The following is a 16,933-nucleotide window of genomic DNA, read 5'->3' as shown; positions in this document are numbered from 1 at the left end:
CCTTTTAAATCTGCACAGATTTTGTCGCTGAACTTCCAATTTCTTTCACCAGTAACAGATGATTTCTTAGATTCTCATTTAACTGTTGCTCTGAGGAATCTTTTTCTCCTTGCCTTTCAGTTTCCAGTCTGGTTGAATTATTGTGCAGCGCTTTGTTTACCATGTACAAAACGTTCTTGCAAACCCTTAATATAAAAAAATGTTAAGATGACTTTTTACAGTCTAAAAGCATAAAAGACCCTTCAAAAAGAGTAGTCCTCTGAGCCATCTTTTGTGACAGGCGATTCCAAGCTTTTGAGCCTTAATGTATGCTATTATGCAAAATCTGAATATGAAGAGTAACTACAGCTGTAAGATAAATGCAGTGAATGAAAAGCATAAAGTAGCATTCAATGAAACATTTACCTCTGAACTGTGTTTAAGTAGGGTACTTGAGTTAATATGCTTAGTTCCTTTCCACCCCTGCCTTCAGTGTTTGCACCTATTGCCCCATTGCCTACAGTTTGTCTGCTAGCAAGCAGGCAGCCAGAAAGTCATCCACTCCAGTGACAGGGGAGAAATGCTTTAAAAGTTACCAAAAATGAGCAAATGAGATTTCAAAAATTGCTTAGCATTTATGAAGTCCCCTCCGTGCTTTAAATTTCTCAAACTCGAGAACTCGAGCACAGACTGAAACATGGGCAAAAACAAACTGCTCAATTAGTCAGCTCTAGAGGGACTCTGTTTCCAGCTCAACTCTGTGTTTTCCATATTGCCCAGACAAATTTGGCCCCAGGCGAATCAGCAAACATTATTTGGCAGTGCATAGATCTCGCTAACATTACCAACTACTGCAGGCTAGACTTATTCGCCCGAGGAGGATGGTAAGTGAAAGACATGATGACTGTGTCACCATGGAAACTGGTCAAGGAGTGAATTATTCCAAGTTTAATCTGTCTTCACAACCGCACATCTACTCCCTCCAGCCCCCGTTAAGCCCCCGTCTGACTGGAAGAGTGTGTGTTTCCAGTAAGAGTCTGAGCGTGCGTCACTGTTTGACCCATGGGCAGAGGAAAGAAAAGCCAAACCGTCCTGCAGAGTGACTGATGAGCTCTGTACAGTTTACTAAATCACCTGCTGCCTGAGCCCATGAGCAATCCCTTCATTTATCTAGATAGATAGATAGATAGATAGATAGATAGATAGATAGATAGATAGATAGATAGATAGATAGATAGATAGTACCACTTTTTTATGGTTAAAACACAGTCTCCTTATTCATTACACTGCCTCACAGCCCATTACACATTTACACTCAGAACTGAGCTGGCCCTGAGAAACGTTAACTAGATATAACAAACATTCATGTGTCCTCAGAGAAACTGTGTATGTGAGAGAAGCGCTGCAGACGCAAGAAGTGTAGGAATTAAAGGCAAAACATTGGTTAATTTTTGATAAAGACACCATCATGCAGCCTGGTGGTCTCCATGCCTTATTCATGACATTTGCAAATTAAGCATTGCTTCCCTCAGTGAGCTGAATCTCTACAAATTATTGATTTTGTATTGATTTTGGGAATCAGAGCTGCAGTAGACAGTTTACTTTTGCCCTCATCGGGCAAATATTCCATCGTAATCTTTCAGTATATTGTGATTCAGGTGGTTTGAGAGAAAACTTGATTTTGAAAATCTAAAGCCTGGAGCATATTTGCGTTGTATAACATAAACTAATTTGTATCATAAATGAATCATCATCATAGCAATAAGGATCTGTTTTTCACTTTTAGATGGTTAAATTATGTTAGAGTTTGAGCCACTAGACTGTGGGCTTGGATACTAACATTGAATGTACTGAAATTGTACGTACTGCAGTGTATAACGCTGGCTGATTTTGTCTTCTGTTTCTGCAAATAAAACATGACTCTAGTGGAGCCCTGTTTAGTTGTCTTTTATTATGCAGCACAGTGGGCATTTTCTCAGTGTAGGTGTTAGAACACTATTTTTTAGCCTTTGTCTCACACCTTGGGAATGATAGCTACTTAAATATAAAGAAAATAATGTTCTCTTCAGCATGATAGCCTTGAAATGTGGTGAGATTTCAGTGTGCAGCCTTAAGCACACAGGACAAATATCACAGATTATTGTTTCTTGTTGAAGTGACTACCCTAATAACCACTGCAATGTCACGTGTAAAGTTGTTGGCCATCCCCTCCCCGGGGGACACCGTGACCTCGTTGCTTGCAGGCTAATGACATTAAAGTGCTGCGGCATGTGCGCACACCCGCCAGCATGGACATTCATCAGTTACTCTGAAAATACCACGGCAAGAGGCTGCAAATGGTTGTTTGTTTATCAGTTAGTAAGATTAACACATACATATGCATGACACTAGTTTTTATTTTCAAGTGTGAAGCCTGATGAGCTTAATTAGTTTGCAAGATTTTCTGACTTGTGTTAGGCCTGTTCGGCACTGATTTATGCTACTTATCTGAATGCTAATGTTTACATTTGGAACATTTCTAATGATGCTGGCTGGATGTTAATTTGCCCATTTTAACAATGAATGCATTTGTGTACAGAGAGAGAGAAGCAGGCAATGAGCTACAGGGACAGAGGTTTTTTTGTAAATAGCTTTGACAGTCTACATTTGAAATCCAATAAATGAAATAATATACAATTGAATATTGATTGTTGATTATTTAGCCACAATGATTTGATATTTACAGAGATAGATGAATTTGGTGTCCCTGGTTCTAGTCTCATATATATCTGGTCTCAAAGAAGGGCAACTGAAATTTATAGTTTACCCATGTTTTGTTTTGTTTTGTTTTCGTTTTTTACCACTACAGCCCTGATTTACTTTTAAAAAAATCTGAACAGCCCGCAGTCCCGGGAGATAGCCAACAATGGAATTTATGTAAATAAATACACACGGCCTTAGATGAATATAAATAGAAACGTTATACATAAATGTAGACAAGCATAGCAAAACTACATTGGTGCAGCAATTCATGTAATTTACACCCATTCTATGTCTGATTGATATCCTATTATGTAATCCAGATAATGTATGAAGCTTCTATGTATCATAAGTTATTTTTCTTCTGCTGTTCCACGGTTCATAATATATTCAAGGCACTTCTTTGTTCTTATTTTGTTTGCTTGTTTTTGTCTGTTTTGACGCGGACCTGGTTATAGAGCTGGAATTACTGAAACTTTACACGCAGTGCACCTCAACACTGCACACACGCACACACACGCGCGCACACACACATACACACACACACACACACAGCAGTCTGGTCAACTGTGATGCTGTCATTCCTCACCACACCGCAAAGTGGCGCTGTGGGGCTCTAAACCACCTTTTCAAACTTTCTCCGTTGCGTCACCTGAGACACTTCCGGGTTTGTCCTCGTCCAATACATCGCGTGACAGATTTTATTTACAGCCAGCCAAACTGCTGGAGTGAATCTACGACGAGAATCGGCCGCGGTGGCTGTTCACGGGGCCAGACGACACTCTCTAAACATGTCTTTTCGGAGATTATTCATCCCTTAAAGCTGCTCCTGAAGACGAACAATGTGGAGAGTTAAAGGTTTTGTTGGAAGAGGTGAGAGAAATGTCATTGACGCTGGAGAAACTCTTCCTCCCCCTTTTTCCCGAGTGCCATGTTGTTTCTTTACGCTTATTAGTTATCACCAAGTATCGCTTTTATTGAGATACAAACGTCGTTTATCGTTATAGCGTAACGTTAGGTGTCCATTGTGTTTAGCTAACAGCTAGTGGAGTCTGTTGACTTACTTGGAAGCCTTGATACTTGTCTCTGGTTTCAACTCTGTCGGTGCAGCTGCAGCCGTCAGCTTGTGTAATTTGGCCCAAGTCAGCTCCTGTTACTGACCCGCGGTTCATTTTGACGGGACTAAAATACACAGATGCTTCGTGTGGTTGAACTGTAACATTAATGCTGCCGTACACACATTACAGTGTGAAATACACACACACATAATGTTGACACTACCTGCACGAAACACCTGTATACAAGTCCAGTGTGCAGATCTATGTGTTAGATTCATCTGTATTTTCTCTGAACTTGAATTCTTTATTTAGCTTCCTTCTAATTATTGTATGTATTTTATTACGTTTTAGTTGGCTTGCCAGTGATTTCTTATTTAGTTATTGCTGATTTCCATTACTTATATATGTGTTACTGATCTGTTAAGTGTTTGTGCTTCGTATGTGCGTAAAATGATCTTAAGATCAACTCTAGAAGAAATGGGGAGCCGGTGCTGGGTAGCTAAAACATCAGTATTGTGCTCTTTTTTCCAAGTCTTTTTTAAAGGCTCTGAACAAGCTGGAGTTTTTCTATGATGATTTTTGGTAGGCCAGTAAAGAGGACATTACTATAATCCAGCCTGCTCATAATGAAAGCATGACTCATATGCTCAGCATCCTGCTTTTGTTGAGTACAGCCTTACTTTGGCAACTTTTCTCAAACAGTATTAAGGCCAAACAGGCAGTCAGAGATGATAGGCCATTTGGCTCAGATGGCTCACAAGAGACCTGATGGAACCATGTATAGGAAAATGGTAGGGGGACCAAGACAGCTTCCTTGTGCAATGCCACACAGCAAGACATGTTTCAGAGATCCATGATCCCAGACTAACATAAATTTCTACCAGTTATATAGGATTTACAGCAGTTTAAAGCACTGTCAGAGAGGCAGACCCATATTTCAAGAGGTTGATCGTTAAAGGTGTCAAATGTTGAGTTTAAGTCTAAAGGATGTGGTTTACCAATCAAATCACATTGTTTGGGTTCCTACCACTGCACTTGCATGAGGTAAAGGTATCATATTCTTTACCTTTAATTTCAGGACTGCAGAAATGCTGCCGCGCATGTTCTGCTGTCATTTTATTTTACATGTTCCGTAGTTTCCTATAATTTCTTAGAAATTAAGGGATTAGTAGTAGTAAAGTCATAGAATGGTTCCTGAAAAGTGAGAAAGTGAAACAGTGTTCACTCCGAGTTAATTAATTCCCATTTGTTCTAGTGCGTTATCTAGTTCTTGTGCGTTATCTAGAGCGAATCATGTTTCCAGTAATAAACTATTAAATAGTTAATATTTACTTGGGTTTATATAAAGCAGTTCTCTTGAGATAATTCCTCTAGAACCCAACAATCGCTTATAATCTATGAAAGAAACTAAGATGAAACAACTGTGTCAGATTTAGTCTCCTTTTTTCTCTGCACTTTCTATCAAAGTATACAATGTTCTTACCAAGAAATGTCCCAAGAATGTATTAGGACATTGTGGAGCATGTCAGATAGTTCTTAAGAGTCTCAACCTCCTGTCTGTCCCTGAAATTCAAGAACTTGACATTAATGTCTAATTCCCGCTGTTTTTGTCTCCTCACCACTTCTTAGTTCTGCATCGATGCTATTGCAACACCCCACTGCGACTGCCCCAGAGCCACCATGTGGAGGACGAGGTCATCAACAGCTCGACTGTCCTCTCCACCTCTCGACACACCTCTGACAGCAGGTACTTTCCACACCTCCATCGCCATCTTTTTCTCTGTTCACACTTTGTCCAGATCTGATGAGAAAGCCTAGAAAGAAAGAAGAAATAGAAAAGAAAAGCATAGAGCGTTTCACTTTGATCTCATGTCTTCTTTGCCCTCAAACTCAGACTGGCCATGTTATCAACTGATGAAAAGAGAGCTTGAACTGAGGTCAAACCTCAGAGACTACCCTCTTCCCTATCCTTTCTTGTTCCTTTACCCCTTCTTTAAACCTGGCCTCTGCCTGTGGCGCACTCGCTGCCGCCCTTTCAGCTGGTTGCATCATGCAGCAGCATCTGCTCTGAGGATGCACAGGGTTAGTCAAGGGAAGAGAAACAAAGCCATTTGCCTTAAATACATTATTTCTGTGATGCCTTAATTCACTGACTGGAAATAGAAATGGACATATATAATTTTCATATTTTATTTGTGCTGTTTTCAGCTCTCAAAAAGAAGAGGATGGAGAGAGGAGGAAGAAACAGAGAACCTTTCAGTTTGACTATGCTGAGCTTCCTCGTTACACAGCTCTGGATGCTGTGGGATGGGTATGTCTTTATTACATTTACCAGTATGCTCAGTGTGACTTTTTGGATGCCATCAGTTTATTGTAATTTGTCTTTCATTTAAAGACAGATGTTAGGAGGCTGCTCACTGAGGGTTTAAACAGTCTGGACAAGTAGTGATGGCCTGGCTTCTGTGCATGATTTGACAACTATTAGTATTGAATAGATTTAGAGCAAACTGTGATCACAGTACCAACTTCAACCTACATAACAAAATGAACAGCTGCTAAAACAACTGTTTAACACCTCTGAAAGTGTGATGCTGCACATGAAGCTTCAACTAGCTGATCCATTCCTTTAGCACCACCCAGTGGCCTCTCTCACTAACCTCTTTTAAAGTATACAGCAGGGCTGGCCAACAGTGTGTCATGGAGAGCCAACAGTCTGCAAGTTTTTATCCCAACCAGTCTCACACAGATGCTGATGTGACAAGATTAGTACAGTTACATGAATGTGTTGTTTTCTTCATACCTGGTTGCATAGCTTATTTTTTGTGTGCATGTTAAACACACAAACTTGTGAGTTTTTCCCATCTTCTTAGAGTAGGGCTTATCAGTGTGTTGAGTTTCGGTTGGAATGAAAACCTGCAGACTCTTGGCTCTCAGTGGCATGGTTGGCCATTGCTGGTATATACAGTATGTGGGAGCAGAAGCAGTGTACGTCACATCCCATGTTGTCATGACAGTTATGACAGTGGATGTTTCTTTACAGGGTACTGCAGCAGTTCTGTTCATGCAGATGTGCAGGAAGATCCACTCCCAGCTCTCATCGAGCACGGAGCCAAGCACGATCCCTGGAGGCCCAACAGCAACCTCCACCCTGCACAAGTGTGGCTACCGCATCCTGCTGGAGATCTGTGAGTCTTTATCTCATTATTTTAACTAAGCTATAGGCCCACTGATAGTTCACCTCTTATCACATTAACTGATGACATCCATTGCCAAGATGAATTTAAACAACAGGCATTTAATCATCTCCCCCTTTGACCTTTTAATCTTGTGTGAATAAAATTTTGACTTTGTGTCTGTCTGGGTTCTCCAGTGTCTAAACATGATGTCCTGCCCAGAGGAAGGAGTGTGTTGTGTCTGCAGGGGGTGCCAGAGATTCAGAATGAAGCCCAGTGCCCAGCTCAGAGCAGCAGCAGCAGCAGCAGCAGCAGCAGCAGTAGTAGTAGTACAGGTGGCGCCAATCTTCACAGCATTAGTGAGCAGGACCATCTGACTGTTGACTGCTCCTTCTCTGAACAACAGAGGGTGCTCCTGAACCAGGATTCTTCTGTTTCTGGTTCGTTTTGTGGTCTGCACTAGTCATAGTTTATGGATGTTTAAAAACAGTATTTTTTCTCAAAATGTAGTTAACTTACTCTTTGTTGCCTTACTCTTGCCTAACTTGCAGAGGAATCACTTCTGTCAGCATCCTGTCCTCTGCAGAATGATTCCAATCAAGACAACACCAAGACAGAAGATGCTAATGATAAGGTGAAAGTCTACCTTCTTTAGTTTGTGTGAAGTTTATTTTAAATAAAGCAGCAAAGGACTGACTGACCTATCATCTAAACTTGATTGTTGCTCTTTGTCCTCTTCTTTGGTTTCAGGACATGTTGTCTGGTGAAGAGAGGCTGGCAGGAGCAGCACTGAACCTCAAACATGTGGGAGACACCAGCGTTCCTGTCATCCTCAACATCATTGGTAATGATGACACCAAATTATCGCACTATTCTTCCTACTCACTAAAATGCATTATATGCCACCCAAATGTCTTTTTTTTTTCCCAAAATGAACAGTTGTTTCCCTCTGCCCACAACTAATATCTTCGCCTCTGTGTTTATGGCAGGTCTAGAAAGCGCCAAGAGTAAAAACTACGAGGAAGCTTTTACATGTTTTGTAGCTGCAGCTCAGCAGGGATACAGCAAGGCCCAGTTTAACACGGGTGTGTGCTACGAGAAAGGCAGAGGAGTCAGCAAGGACAAAGAGAAGGTGAGAATCCAGACGGCACTTTCATTCTTAGGCACTGTGAGAATCATCATACTTACTCCTCTCCAATATCAGAAATCATACTTTAGATTATTGTCATTTATTTTCTTTTTAAGGCTCTGTGTTACTACTGGAAAGCAGCAATAGGGGGTCATAGACAGGCTCAGTACCGCTATGCAAAGCTGCTCCTGACCAGCAGGGGGCACCAGAGTTTAGAGGAGCTGAACATGGCGATCAGCTTACTGGAACAGTCTGCTGCAGCTGGACTCACCAAGGTGAGTATTTTGTCTTCCTCGACTTCATAACTTGGGATGTGTTACCTTTTTCTATTTTTTGGAACATAATGCTTTTCTTTGTGTTAGTCATTTAAGAACTTACCTTTATACAGACCATTTAAAGAAGACATTTTGTCATGTCACAGTTGGAAAAGCACAGACATCTATAATCAAATCAACAATGGCTGAATTCCATTTAGCTCCTTCAGATACAGGGTCCTGCTTTTTTCATGCTGGCTGACCGTCACACTGTCATGACTTATAAGAATGTTTGAATAGAACAGAGCCATCATTAATGTTATTAACACCTGTGCATTTCCTACTTTGACCTGTCAAAACGTCTGCTGTGAAAAGAACAATTATACATAACTTGTTAGAAGAGTGAGAAGTGCATCAGTCTTAAACCTTGAAAAATGAAGACACTACGACATTAAAGGATAACTTTCGTTTTTTACAACCTGGACCTTATATCTACCTTATATATGCTGGATTACTTTGTGTGTGAACCCACTCTCTGTTCCCCCCCCCCCCCCCCAGGCTCAGGTCTGTCTGGCCTCAGTCTACGCTCAGGAGCCGGTGAGAGATGGGAGCAAGTCGGTCCAGTACCTGAAGATGGCAGCAGAGAGCGGAGTGAGTGCCCTTCTAGATGCTTCTGGAGCCTTATCTATGGCTTCATCGCTCAGGTTTCCTCCCCTCCCAGAGTACCTGCTCAGTCATTTCTCATTAGGAAACAGAATATCCCCACCATCTTCTGCTTTTTGATATTCACAGCTGTTTTGTAAAACATCCCTGCTTACATGTTTTTTTCGGCTTTCTGTCACTTACTCTCACTTCAAATCACTTAAGAGCTACAGTCCAAGTGTTGAGTCACACAGAGCCATACTGACTGTTCTAATAGTGACATCTTCAGTCATCTGCTCGTACTACTATGTCTGTGTAAGTCCCTGGTGTCGGCTTGTAATGTGTAACATTAAGTTGCAAATGCCACCAAGTCAAGTTCTTGCACATGTAGAAGATTGTTCTTGAAGATGACAAAGGAAAAAAAATCACCAGTTCATTTTTGTTCATTTGTGTGCAGGACAACAGCGCCCTGCTGTTCCTTGGTCAGTGCTTCGAGAGCGGCTTTGGGGTGCAGCAGAATATGAGCACAGCGATTGAATACTACAAACGAGCTGCTCGAGCGGGCAACAAGCAGGCTAAGAGCTTACTGACGCCTCCTAATCGCACAGACAGTAAGGGTAAGCACACATGCTCTGTTCACATTTGTATTAGTCATAATATTTTTCTGCATTTGTCAGCGATGGCACTGCATGTGATAAGCTTGTAATGAGCCAAGACAACAGTGGTAATATCTGTGAGAATGAGTGATTGATTTCTCCTCTGTCTGCAGAAGACGCAGTGTTGCGCTCCATCCGTTCAGCTCCATGTTTCTCTGTGGCCGACCGTTGGCTCCAGCAGCCATTCTCCTCCCTGGCCGGTCGCATCCCTCCCTCCACCATCATGCTTCCCCTCCTGCCTCACTCCTGGAGCACCGGGTCCCTGTGTGAGTCCCCGACGCTGTCCTCCACACCTCTTCACCTCCATCCCCACAGCACTGAGGGAGGAACCTGCCAATGGACCGTAGGGATAGGATAGCTATCCTGAGGCGGCCCGGGCCAAACTGAGGAATGTATTTCATAGTGTGAATGTATCTTCACCAGAGGAGAAATGTCCAAGTGTGTTAGGTGTGTATATATTGTGAAGGCTGGATGAGAGGGAATGGATTTTATACTTTGATCAAATATGTGAGTGTGGACATGTTACATGTTAAAGGTTTTTTATAAGTCAGAAAGAGTTGTTGGTCTTACAATATTATGTGTTGAATGGGGTGTAAGCTTTTCTATTATTTGTTTCTTTATAGCACTGAGTTTTCTGTAACTTAAGTTCTCCTTTGGGTAAAGAAATGTTATCCAGGTGCCTTTGGGTAGGGTGAGAGGGTGTTGATTTGTTTCTCTCCCAACTAATGTGGGATTAATGACATAAAAAGAGGTATATTATATGTTTGTCTGCTGCAAACTGTCTGGCAAAGTGCTTTACATTACCGCCATATTTTAACCTTCAGTGACTGTCATTGCATAAAAACAACTTCAGAGTAGAAAAAGGAAATAACTACATGTTTTGTCATAGTTCAGCCTGTTAACTATACACATGCCACAGTGAATCATGATACACTGAGATGATGTTTTACTGTCCTACGCACAAGTAAAATTATACTATTTTATGGCTGTGTGGTTACTTTGTAATTAGCAGTGAAGTTCACTCATGAGTAATTACAAGTATTGTAATCTGTCCGTGTTCACAGTCATTTTAATTAAGCAGTAACTCCTACAGTGTGTATTCTTCTCTCTGTATTTAAATAACTTCACACATGGTAACCTCATTAGTTTTAGGACCACTTTGAGTCCATCCTCATACAATATTTATCTACAGAGAACAGGAAGTGTGTTCCAGGGACAGATGTGATCATGTGCAGCATTATAAACCATATTTCTTCATGACGTCAGGCTCCGATGATGTGTGATTTCATTACCTGAGTTGCAAAATAACACCGGTAGATTTATTGTGGTTGCGTCTCCTCCGCTCGCCGAGCGTCCTGCGTCCCCGGCTCTGATTGGTCGGCCTTGTGAGAGCGCTCCACAGCGCCGCGCCGCTCCGGGATCCTCTGGCGCAGAGAGAAAGCGCAGCTTGACCGCCAGCGAGCACCGAGCCGGGCTGGGAGGGCAGATGATGTGATGTGATCCAATACGGGCGGCCGGCTGCAGCTACGGGGCGGACTGGCACTTAAAAGCGGCTGTCGACCTCGGCCCTGCTCACTGCTGTGTGTGTCGTCGTGGGAGCGGCGGCGCTGAAGCCCGGAGGCTGCCCGAAGAGCGGTGAGTGGATGGAAATTGATGCTCTCGATGGGGTGCGCTCCCCTCCCAGTGCGGCGGCGACAGCGGTGGTGGTGGTGGTGGTGATGGGGCTGGAGAGGGAGAGAGAGAGGGGGGGGGGGCTGGATGCTGAAGATTTACTGCGTCTCACATATCGACAGCTTTGCTTCCGCAATATTGGCAACACCACCTATGCATCCTCGGCGATATGGTGGATTTAAAGATGATTTAACGCTGTTTCCGATACACCAGAGAGGGAGTTTACTGAGGTGGCAGCAAGAAACGAGGAGCTAGAACACTCCACCCATGACATCATCGACTTTTTCAAGTTCATTTGCTCCCCAGCTCGTGCTTTCATCTGTTGCACCTGATTTCTGAAGCAGTAGCCTAGTTCAGAGTTGAGGAAAGAGGCCTACCATTGCAGGGAGTTAGTTGATAAAGGATGCTTTCCTCTGACAGGCCGAGACCTCTGTTAATATCTGATGATGAATCTCTAAAGCGCTGATGGGAAGTTACAAGGATTTGATGTTCCTCTTTACGGTGACCTTCAGGTGAAAGCACTGTAAATCTGTACATGGGTGAGCAGACAGTATAAGCGGCCAGGGCCGAGAAGGATCCTGTTTTGACACCTTTCTCCAAAAAGAGGGAACACTGTCTGTCAACGAGTTTTATTTTTATTCAGCATTTTTTTATCATGCAAGTAAATCTGTGCACATGGCTTGTATGATGTTCTTGTTTTCTGTCATATATCACTCGAAGTTTTACTGTGATGCAAGCAACGCAAGAGGAGCGACAAGAGAAAAGAGGCAAAAGATGACTTTAATGACACGTAATTGATTTATTAGCATCCAGGTCACATTCTGTCCCGTGAGCAGCTGCTGAAATCTCGTGCATCTCATGAATGACCTCTGCTGTTGGAGGGCAACAACAGATTTATTGAGGACAACAGTTGAACTACCTCTGTGTGTTGACTGTGCCCCACTGTCCTGCAAACTGCTGTGTCATTCTCCTCGCTTTCTCCCTCTAATAACCGTCCTATTCTCCTCCCCACTCCCCTCTCATCCCGTCCTCGCCCCACTTTGTTTAACTAATGGATATCTGGCTGCGTTGTCTGTGTGTGTGTGTTTGTGTGTGTGTGAGGGGGGTAAAGGCCATTATCTCTGTCTAGATGATCCAGCTTGTCTGCAACTCTCCGACGCTGCAAAGAAAAACGCAAGAGAGTGAAAATAGGGAGTTGAAACACTGTTTGTTTATTACTCTTTGTCAGCTTTTGGGTGGTTGTGTCAAGATGTGTAATTCGTCCTCTGAGTCATGCAACATGCTTGCCATGATTTTCAGCTTCAGTGGCTCAAGGCACCATTTGTAGCTGTCGGGTGGAAAGCTTGTATCTCCTGCTTTTGAGGATTTTACCTTGCTGTCAACGCTTTTTGGACATTATCTTATTTTGAAAGGTTTTATAAGCTCCAAAATCCAGCCGACAATATAGTCTAGTCGTAAAGGTACGCATCATAAATATTAGAGTTACAGGATATTTATGTGACAATACTGATAAGCATTGCTGATTGAAATAGCCGGTACTCTGATCAGACAGCAAGGCTCAGTGCAGGTGGTTTGTACCTGTTGATGGTGTGTTTGTGTCTGAGTCACAGGCCTGGAGCATGAGCGCAGATTCAGCACAAACAGGTTGTTGTGGTTGTCTGGCTCAGTGACAGAGGGACAACAAGACAGCCACCCAGGGAGAGGGGAGCCGATAGGGGCCCCGCATGAACAAAGTGCAAAGCCCAGGGATTCTGCTCTCTCCAAAATCCTGCCTCTGTCTTTTCCCAAGATCTTATCGTGCTTTAAAATCTGCTGCGTTTGTATTTTCCATGTTTCTGGGAGAAGGCGCTGATGATGCCTGCAGCGTTGTTAAGGTGTGTGTGTGTTTATGATTGGGTGACAGGATGTTTATACATTACGCTTGCGTGCCTGGACATGTTTTTCTACCTCTGTTCAGCTGTTTACCAGCTTTCCACAGGTTGGAGCCAAATGAAATCATACAGAAACAGAAGTGACGCAACCCATGCATGCGCTGTGTCCTGCGATCGAAATGATTCCCTGCCACTGTCTTTGCTGCTATCCATCTGTCTGTATTGTGCATCACAGGTCTGATCCACCCAGAGATAAAAGAGACACGGCTAGCTAGTTAGCAGGAGCTGGCTGCCACCTCTCCTCCCCACAGATGGGCTTACTGCTCAGCCCTGCTTTGAATGTCAGTCCTGGATGAATGCATCGAGGGTCTGACTCACTCCCAATATCATGCAAATGAAATCCAGCTTCATGACTTTGATGCAGTGTTTTTTAACACTTCAACAGTGACACCTTATGTGTAAATGGGGGGTGAGGCTGAATCTGCACCATAGTGTATCAGTGAAAGCCCCTGAGACTGGCTGAGCTGCAGCTGGAGAGAGCAAAGAGCAAGACGTTTTATCGGCTGTATGTTCGGTTGTAACATCAGAGAAATGCAAATGAGTGAAACAGCACTGAACTTGATGATGTCACCCATCTGTGATGATTCCAGAGATAAATGAAGAACAGGGAGGAAAACGCCCAGAGAACACTTGAGCCAGAAATTACAAATATATTTATAATATATTTATATTATAGGTAGCAGCTACTAACATATAAACAGTGAAGCTTTTAATAATATACTGATTCAGTGACCAATCATTAGCCAGCCAGCTGTATGAGGAGCTTGCAGCCACAAGAAGAATCAGTGTTATTGTAGTGTGACTGACTGAGGGAAAATAAAAAGGCAGGAACACTTTCTTCTCTTTCTTTTAAGAAACAGAATCTTAGCATTAGAGCGCTAAACATGACATGTGAGCCCATGTTAAAAATCTAAAAATCATAAGAGCTCTGTAGGGTCTTTTTTAAGTCAGAAAGCACACATTTTGCAAGTTTTACGGTTTTAATAAACATTATTATCCAGAAAAATGTCATATTAAGAATCTACTTCTTGTGGCATATTTACTGAGCAATTTATTTAATTTAATCTAAATGTATTTGAATTTCATTTATGTTCAGATCTACATGGTGTGACAGTGAAGCTCAGTTGATCAAAATTAACTTAATTGAATGCATTAAAGTGACATGAAGTGGAGACTGATACATTGGCCAGGCTGATGAATATGGCTGATATTAGCTCATCACAGATGTGCTGAGTCAGCATCCACATATGTCAGTACGTAGTAATGAATCGTAGGACAGAAATGCCAAAAACGTATACGTAGGTTGATTTATAGTTGGACAGTTATGGTTTACTCACGTCGCTGCTGTAGCTGCACAGTAACGCTCCACTGCAAACCTTCTCAATCCTCTGTTCTCCACAGCCAGCAGAGGAACATCAGCAGCTGCACAGTAATCACACAGCAGTGGTCTCTTATTCAGTGATAAACATGTCAAACAGAAGGTGCCTTAAAGTAATTCCAGTTCTGTAAGTGTAATGTCGCCCACTGTTGCTCTTTATTGCATAATAAACAATGTAAACATTGATACTGTTGGAAACATAATTAAAGCACGATGTGGGCTAAACACCTATGAACATCAATCCAGACTTAATTGGTGCTATCAACAAGCAAAATCTGATGTTGAACTAGAAATCATGCAGGTATCTCCTGTGGAGTCCTTTAATAACCCTTTGTACCAGCAATGAATCCATCTGAAGGGATCCTCATGAAAAACATCATGTTTAATGTCATGTGTTTAAAAAAAAAAGCATATTTGTTTTGGCTGTAAATCCAGTATCAGTTGGTCGCTATTGTGAAGCTGATCAGGTTAAACTGTCACATGATTTCTGACAGTGTGTCTCTTCTCTCATCAGCTCTATCACGCCAGTGTATTTCCAGTCAGCCATGATGTCAGTACAAACTCCTCCTCTTTCCCGCTCCGGCTCCTCCCCCTCAAATGTGGGTCTGGCCAATCGCAGCGCCCCCTCCGCCACCCCTCCCACCTCCCTCAGCCTTCGCTCATCGTACAACCAGCTCCTCGGGCGTGATGTCATCAAGGAGTCCATGGAAACCGGAAGTTCGGCCACCTTGCCAAAGAGCCGCCAGAGGTACACAATGACGAGCGTGCGGAGCGCCATGGGGATAAGTGACAACTTATCATCTAAAAACCAACCTGTAACCAGAGGTCGGGGTCTCCCCACAAAGTCCTCGTCCAGTTCTGCCCTCTACTCCTCTTCCTCCTCCTCCTCACTGTTTAATACGACCAATCCCAAACTAGCCAAGAACGGGGCCAACATGCAGAGACGAGCTGAGAGTCAGCAGCTGGAGCTGAGCAGGGCCAACACAGAGGGCAAAATTCACAACGATCTCATCAACAACCCCAGTTCTGATTGGCTAGAATTTGGAAAAGACAACTCGCAGCTGCCCCCATTCCGAAGACGGACCAAGAGCTTCTTGGAGTATCATGAGAAAGGCTGGGATCTGGACCTCAGTTGGAGAAACAAAGAGGACAAAGAGGAGAAGAAGCAGCAACCTTCCCCAGAGAAGGAGCAGGCCAGCCCGGCCAAGGAGAGGGAGAGCCAGAAGGAGGAGAAGCCCAGCAGCAAGCAGACCTGCCAGGAAGAAAAAGAGGAGGTGGAGCCAGTGGTGGAGGAGGAGGAGGAGGAGGAAGAGGAGGATGACCCCACACCAACACCAAGACAGCCCCTTTTACCAGTGGTGGTGGAAGCCCCTCTTTCCTCGACCTCCTCTTCTTCCACCAATAGCCCGGAGTGGGTCCCAGACAACCAGAACCAGGCTCCAGCCCAGGTCAGAGAAGAGCTCTGTGCTCAGGTTCAGGCTAGTCCACGCAGTCCTGCTAAGCCCCCTCGGAGCTCCCAGCCCCGGGTAATCAAGGTGGAGCTGCACCCCAACAATGAGAACCAGTTCCTGCAACAGTACCCGCCCTCTTCCCCTAAACAGGCCCGCGCTGCAGAGAGGAACACCCCGACCAGGAGCCGGGCGCCGCCCGCCCTGCCAGATCCTGAACCAGAGACTGGCCTTCCTAAAGTGGGCTTAAGAATGGATATGACTCCTGAAACTCCATCAGAGGATGAAGACTCCAGCTGGACCACCCTGTCTCAGGAGACGCCCTCTCCTCAAAGTCCAAGGGAGACAGGTTCGATATGTGTGTGTTGGTCTTTTCATCTAAAAAAAATGACATATCTGTTTGAGCTTTTAATCGTGCCTCTCTTGCACCCTCCTTTCACTCCTCCTCTTTCTCCCTCCCTCCTTCTACCTCCCACAGACTGTCTGATCTGGAAATTTACCAAAAGCCTCTTCTTAAGCACGCAAGCAATACTGCTGGACCCTTTAAGGCCCCTGTGAGCCACCTTATGGTGCAGAGAGTGATTAGGATGGGCAGAGGGATAGGATACTGCAGATAGCTGGGTCTGAAAAAGGAAGGAAAGAGAAAAAAGCGGAGCTGGAATTAGAAAGTGGTGATTGCAGAGGATGTATGACAAAGCAATAGTTAGAGAGTGCGAGGGTATGGAGAGAAATATAAGAAGGCAGTCAGGGTAAAGAAAGCCAGGAGAGAGAGGAAGGGAGAGATGCTGTTGCCCTGCGGGTCCTGCTACAGGGGATGAGCCCCGGAGTTGCTATGACAACAGAAACTAAGTAGGGACAGGCTGACCATCTCTGAA

The 16,933-nt window shown here is 43.7% G+C and overlaps 2 protein-coding genes across 4 annotated transcripts in view; both read left to right on the top strand.

Moving 5' to 3' along the window:
* Nucleotides 1-3,396: 3,396 nt before the first annotated feature.
* On the top strand, nt 3,397-10,854 carry dele1 (DAP3 binding cell death enhancer 1). The gene is made up of 12 exons (XM_041944382.1): nt 3,397-3,591; nt 5,406-5,523; nt 5,985-6,087; nt 6,817-6,961; nt 7,147-7,389; nt 7,501-7,583; nt 7,700-7,793; nt 7,939-8,081; nt 8,195-8,353; nt 8,891-8,983; nt 9,432-9,591; nt 9,744-10,854. The coding sequence occupies exons 1-12, from the start codon at nt 3,561-3,563 to the stop codon at nt 9,986-9,988; spliced, it is 1,617 nt and encodes a 538-aa protein (XP_041800316.1). The 5' UTR covers nt 3,397-3,560; the 3' UTR covers nt 9,989-10,854.
* Nucleotides 10,855-11,093: 239 nt separating this feature from the next.
* The window catches only part of LOC121611307 (amyloid-beta A4 precursor protein-binding family B member 2), a 40,076-nt gene continuing 34,236 nt past the window's right edge, over nt 11,094-16,933 (top strand). For 2 of the 3 annotated variants that reach the window (XM_041943787.1, XM_041943786.1), the window contains exons 1-2: nt 11,094-11,265; nt 15,125-16,407. In XM_041943787.1, the coding sequence (XP_041799721.1) occupies nt 15,156-16,407 (1,252 nt within the window). In that variant the 5' untranslated portion in view covers nt 11,094-11,265; nt 15,125-15,155. Of the gene's footprint in view, nt 11,266-15,124; nt 16,417-16,933 lie in introns of all 3 variants that reach the window. The other variant, XM_041943785.1, reaches the window with a different exon arrangement.

This window comes from Chelmon rostratus, chromosome 9 (genome assembly GCF_017976325.1).
Source record: "Chelmon rostratus isolate fCheRos1 chromosome 9, fCheRos1.pri, whole genome shotgun sequence".
In the NCBI taxonomy this organism is placed as follows: Eukaryota; Metazoa; Chordata; class Actinopteri; order Chaetodontiformes; family Chaetodontidae; genus Chelmon; species Chelmon rostratus.
The sequence above is the reverse complement of the archived record's forward strand: the minus strand, read 5'-3'. Positions and strand labels throughout refer to the sequence as shown.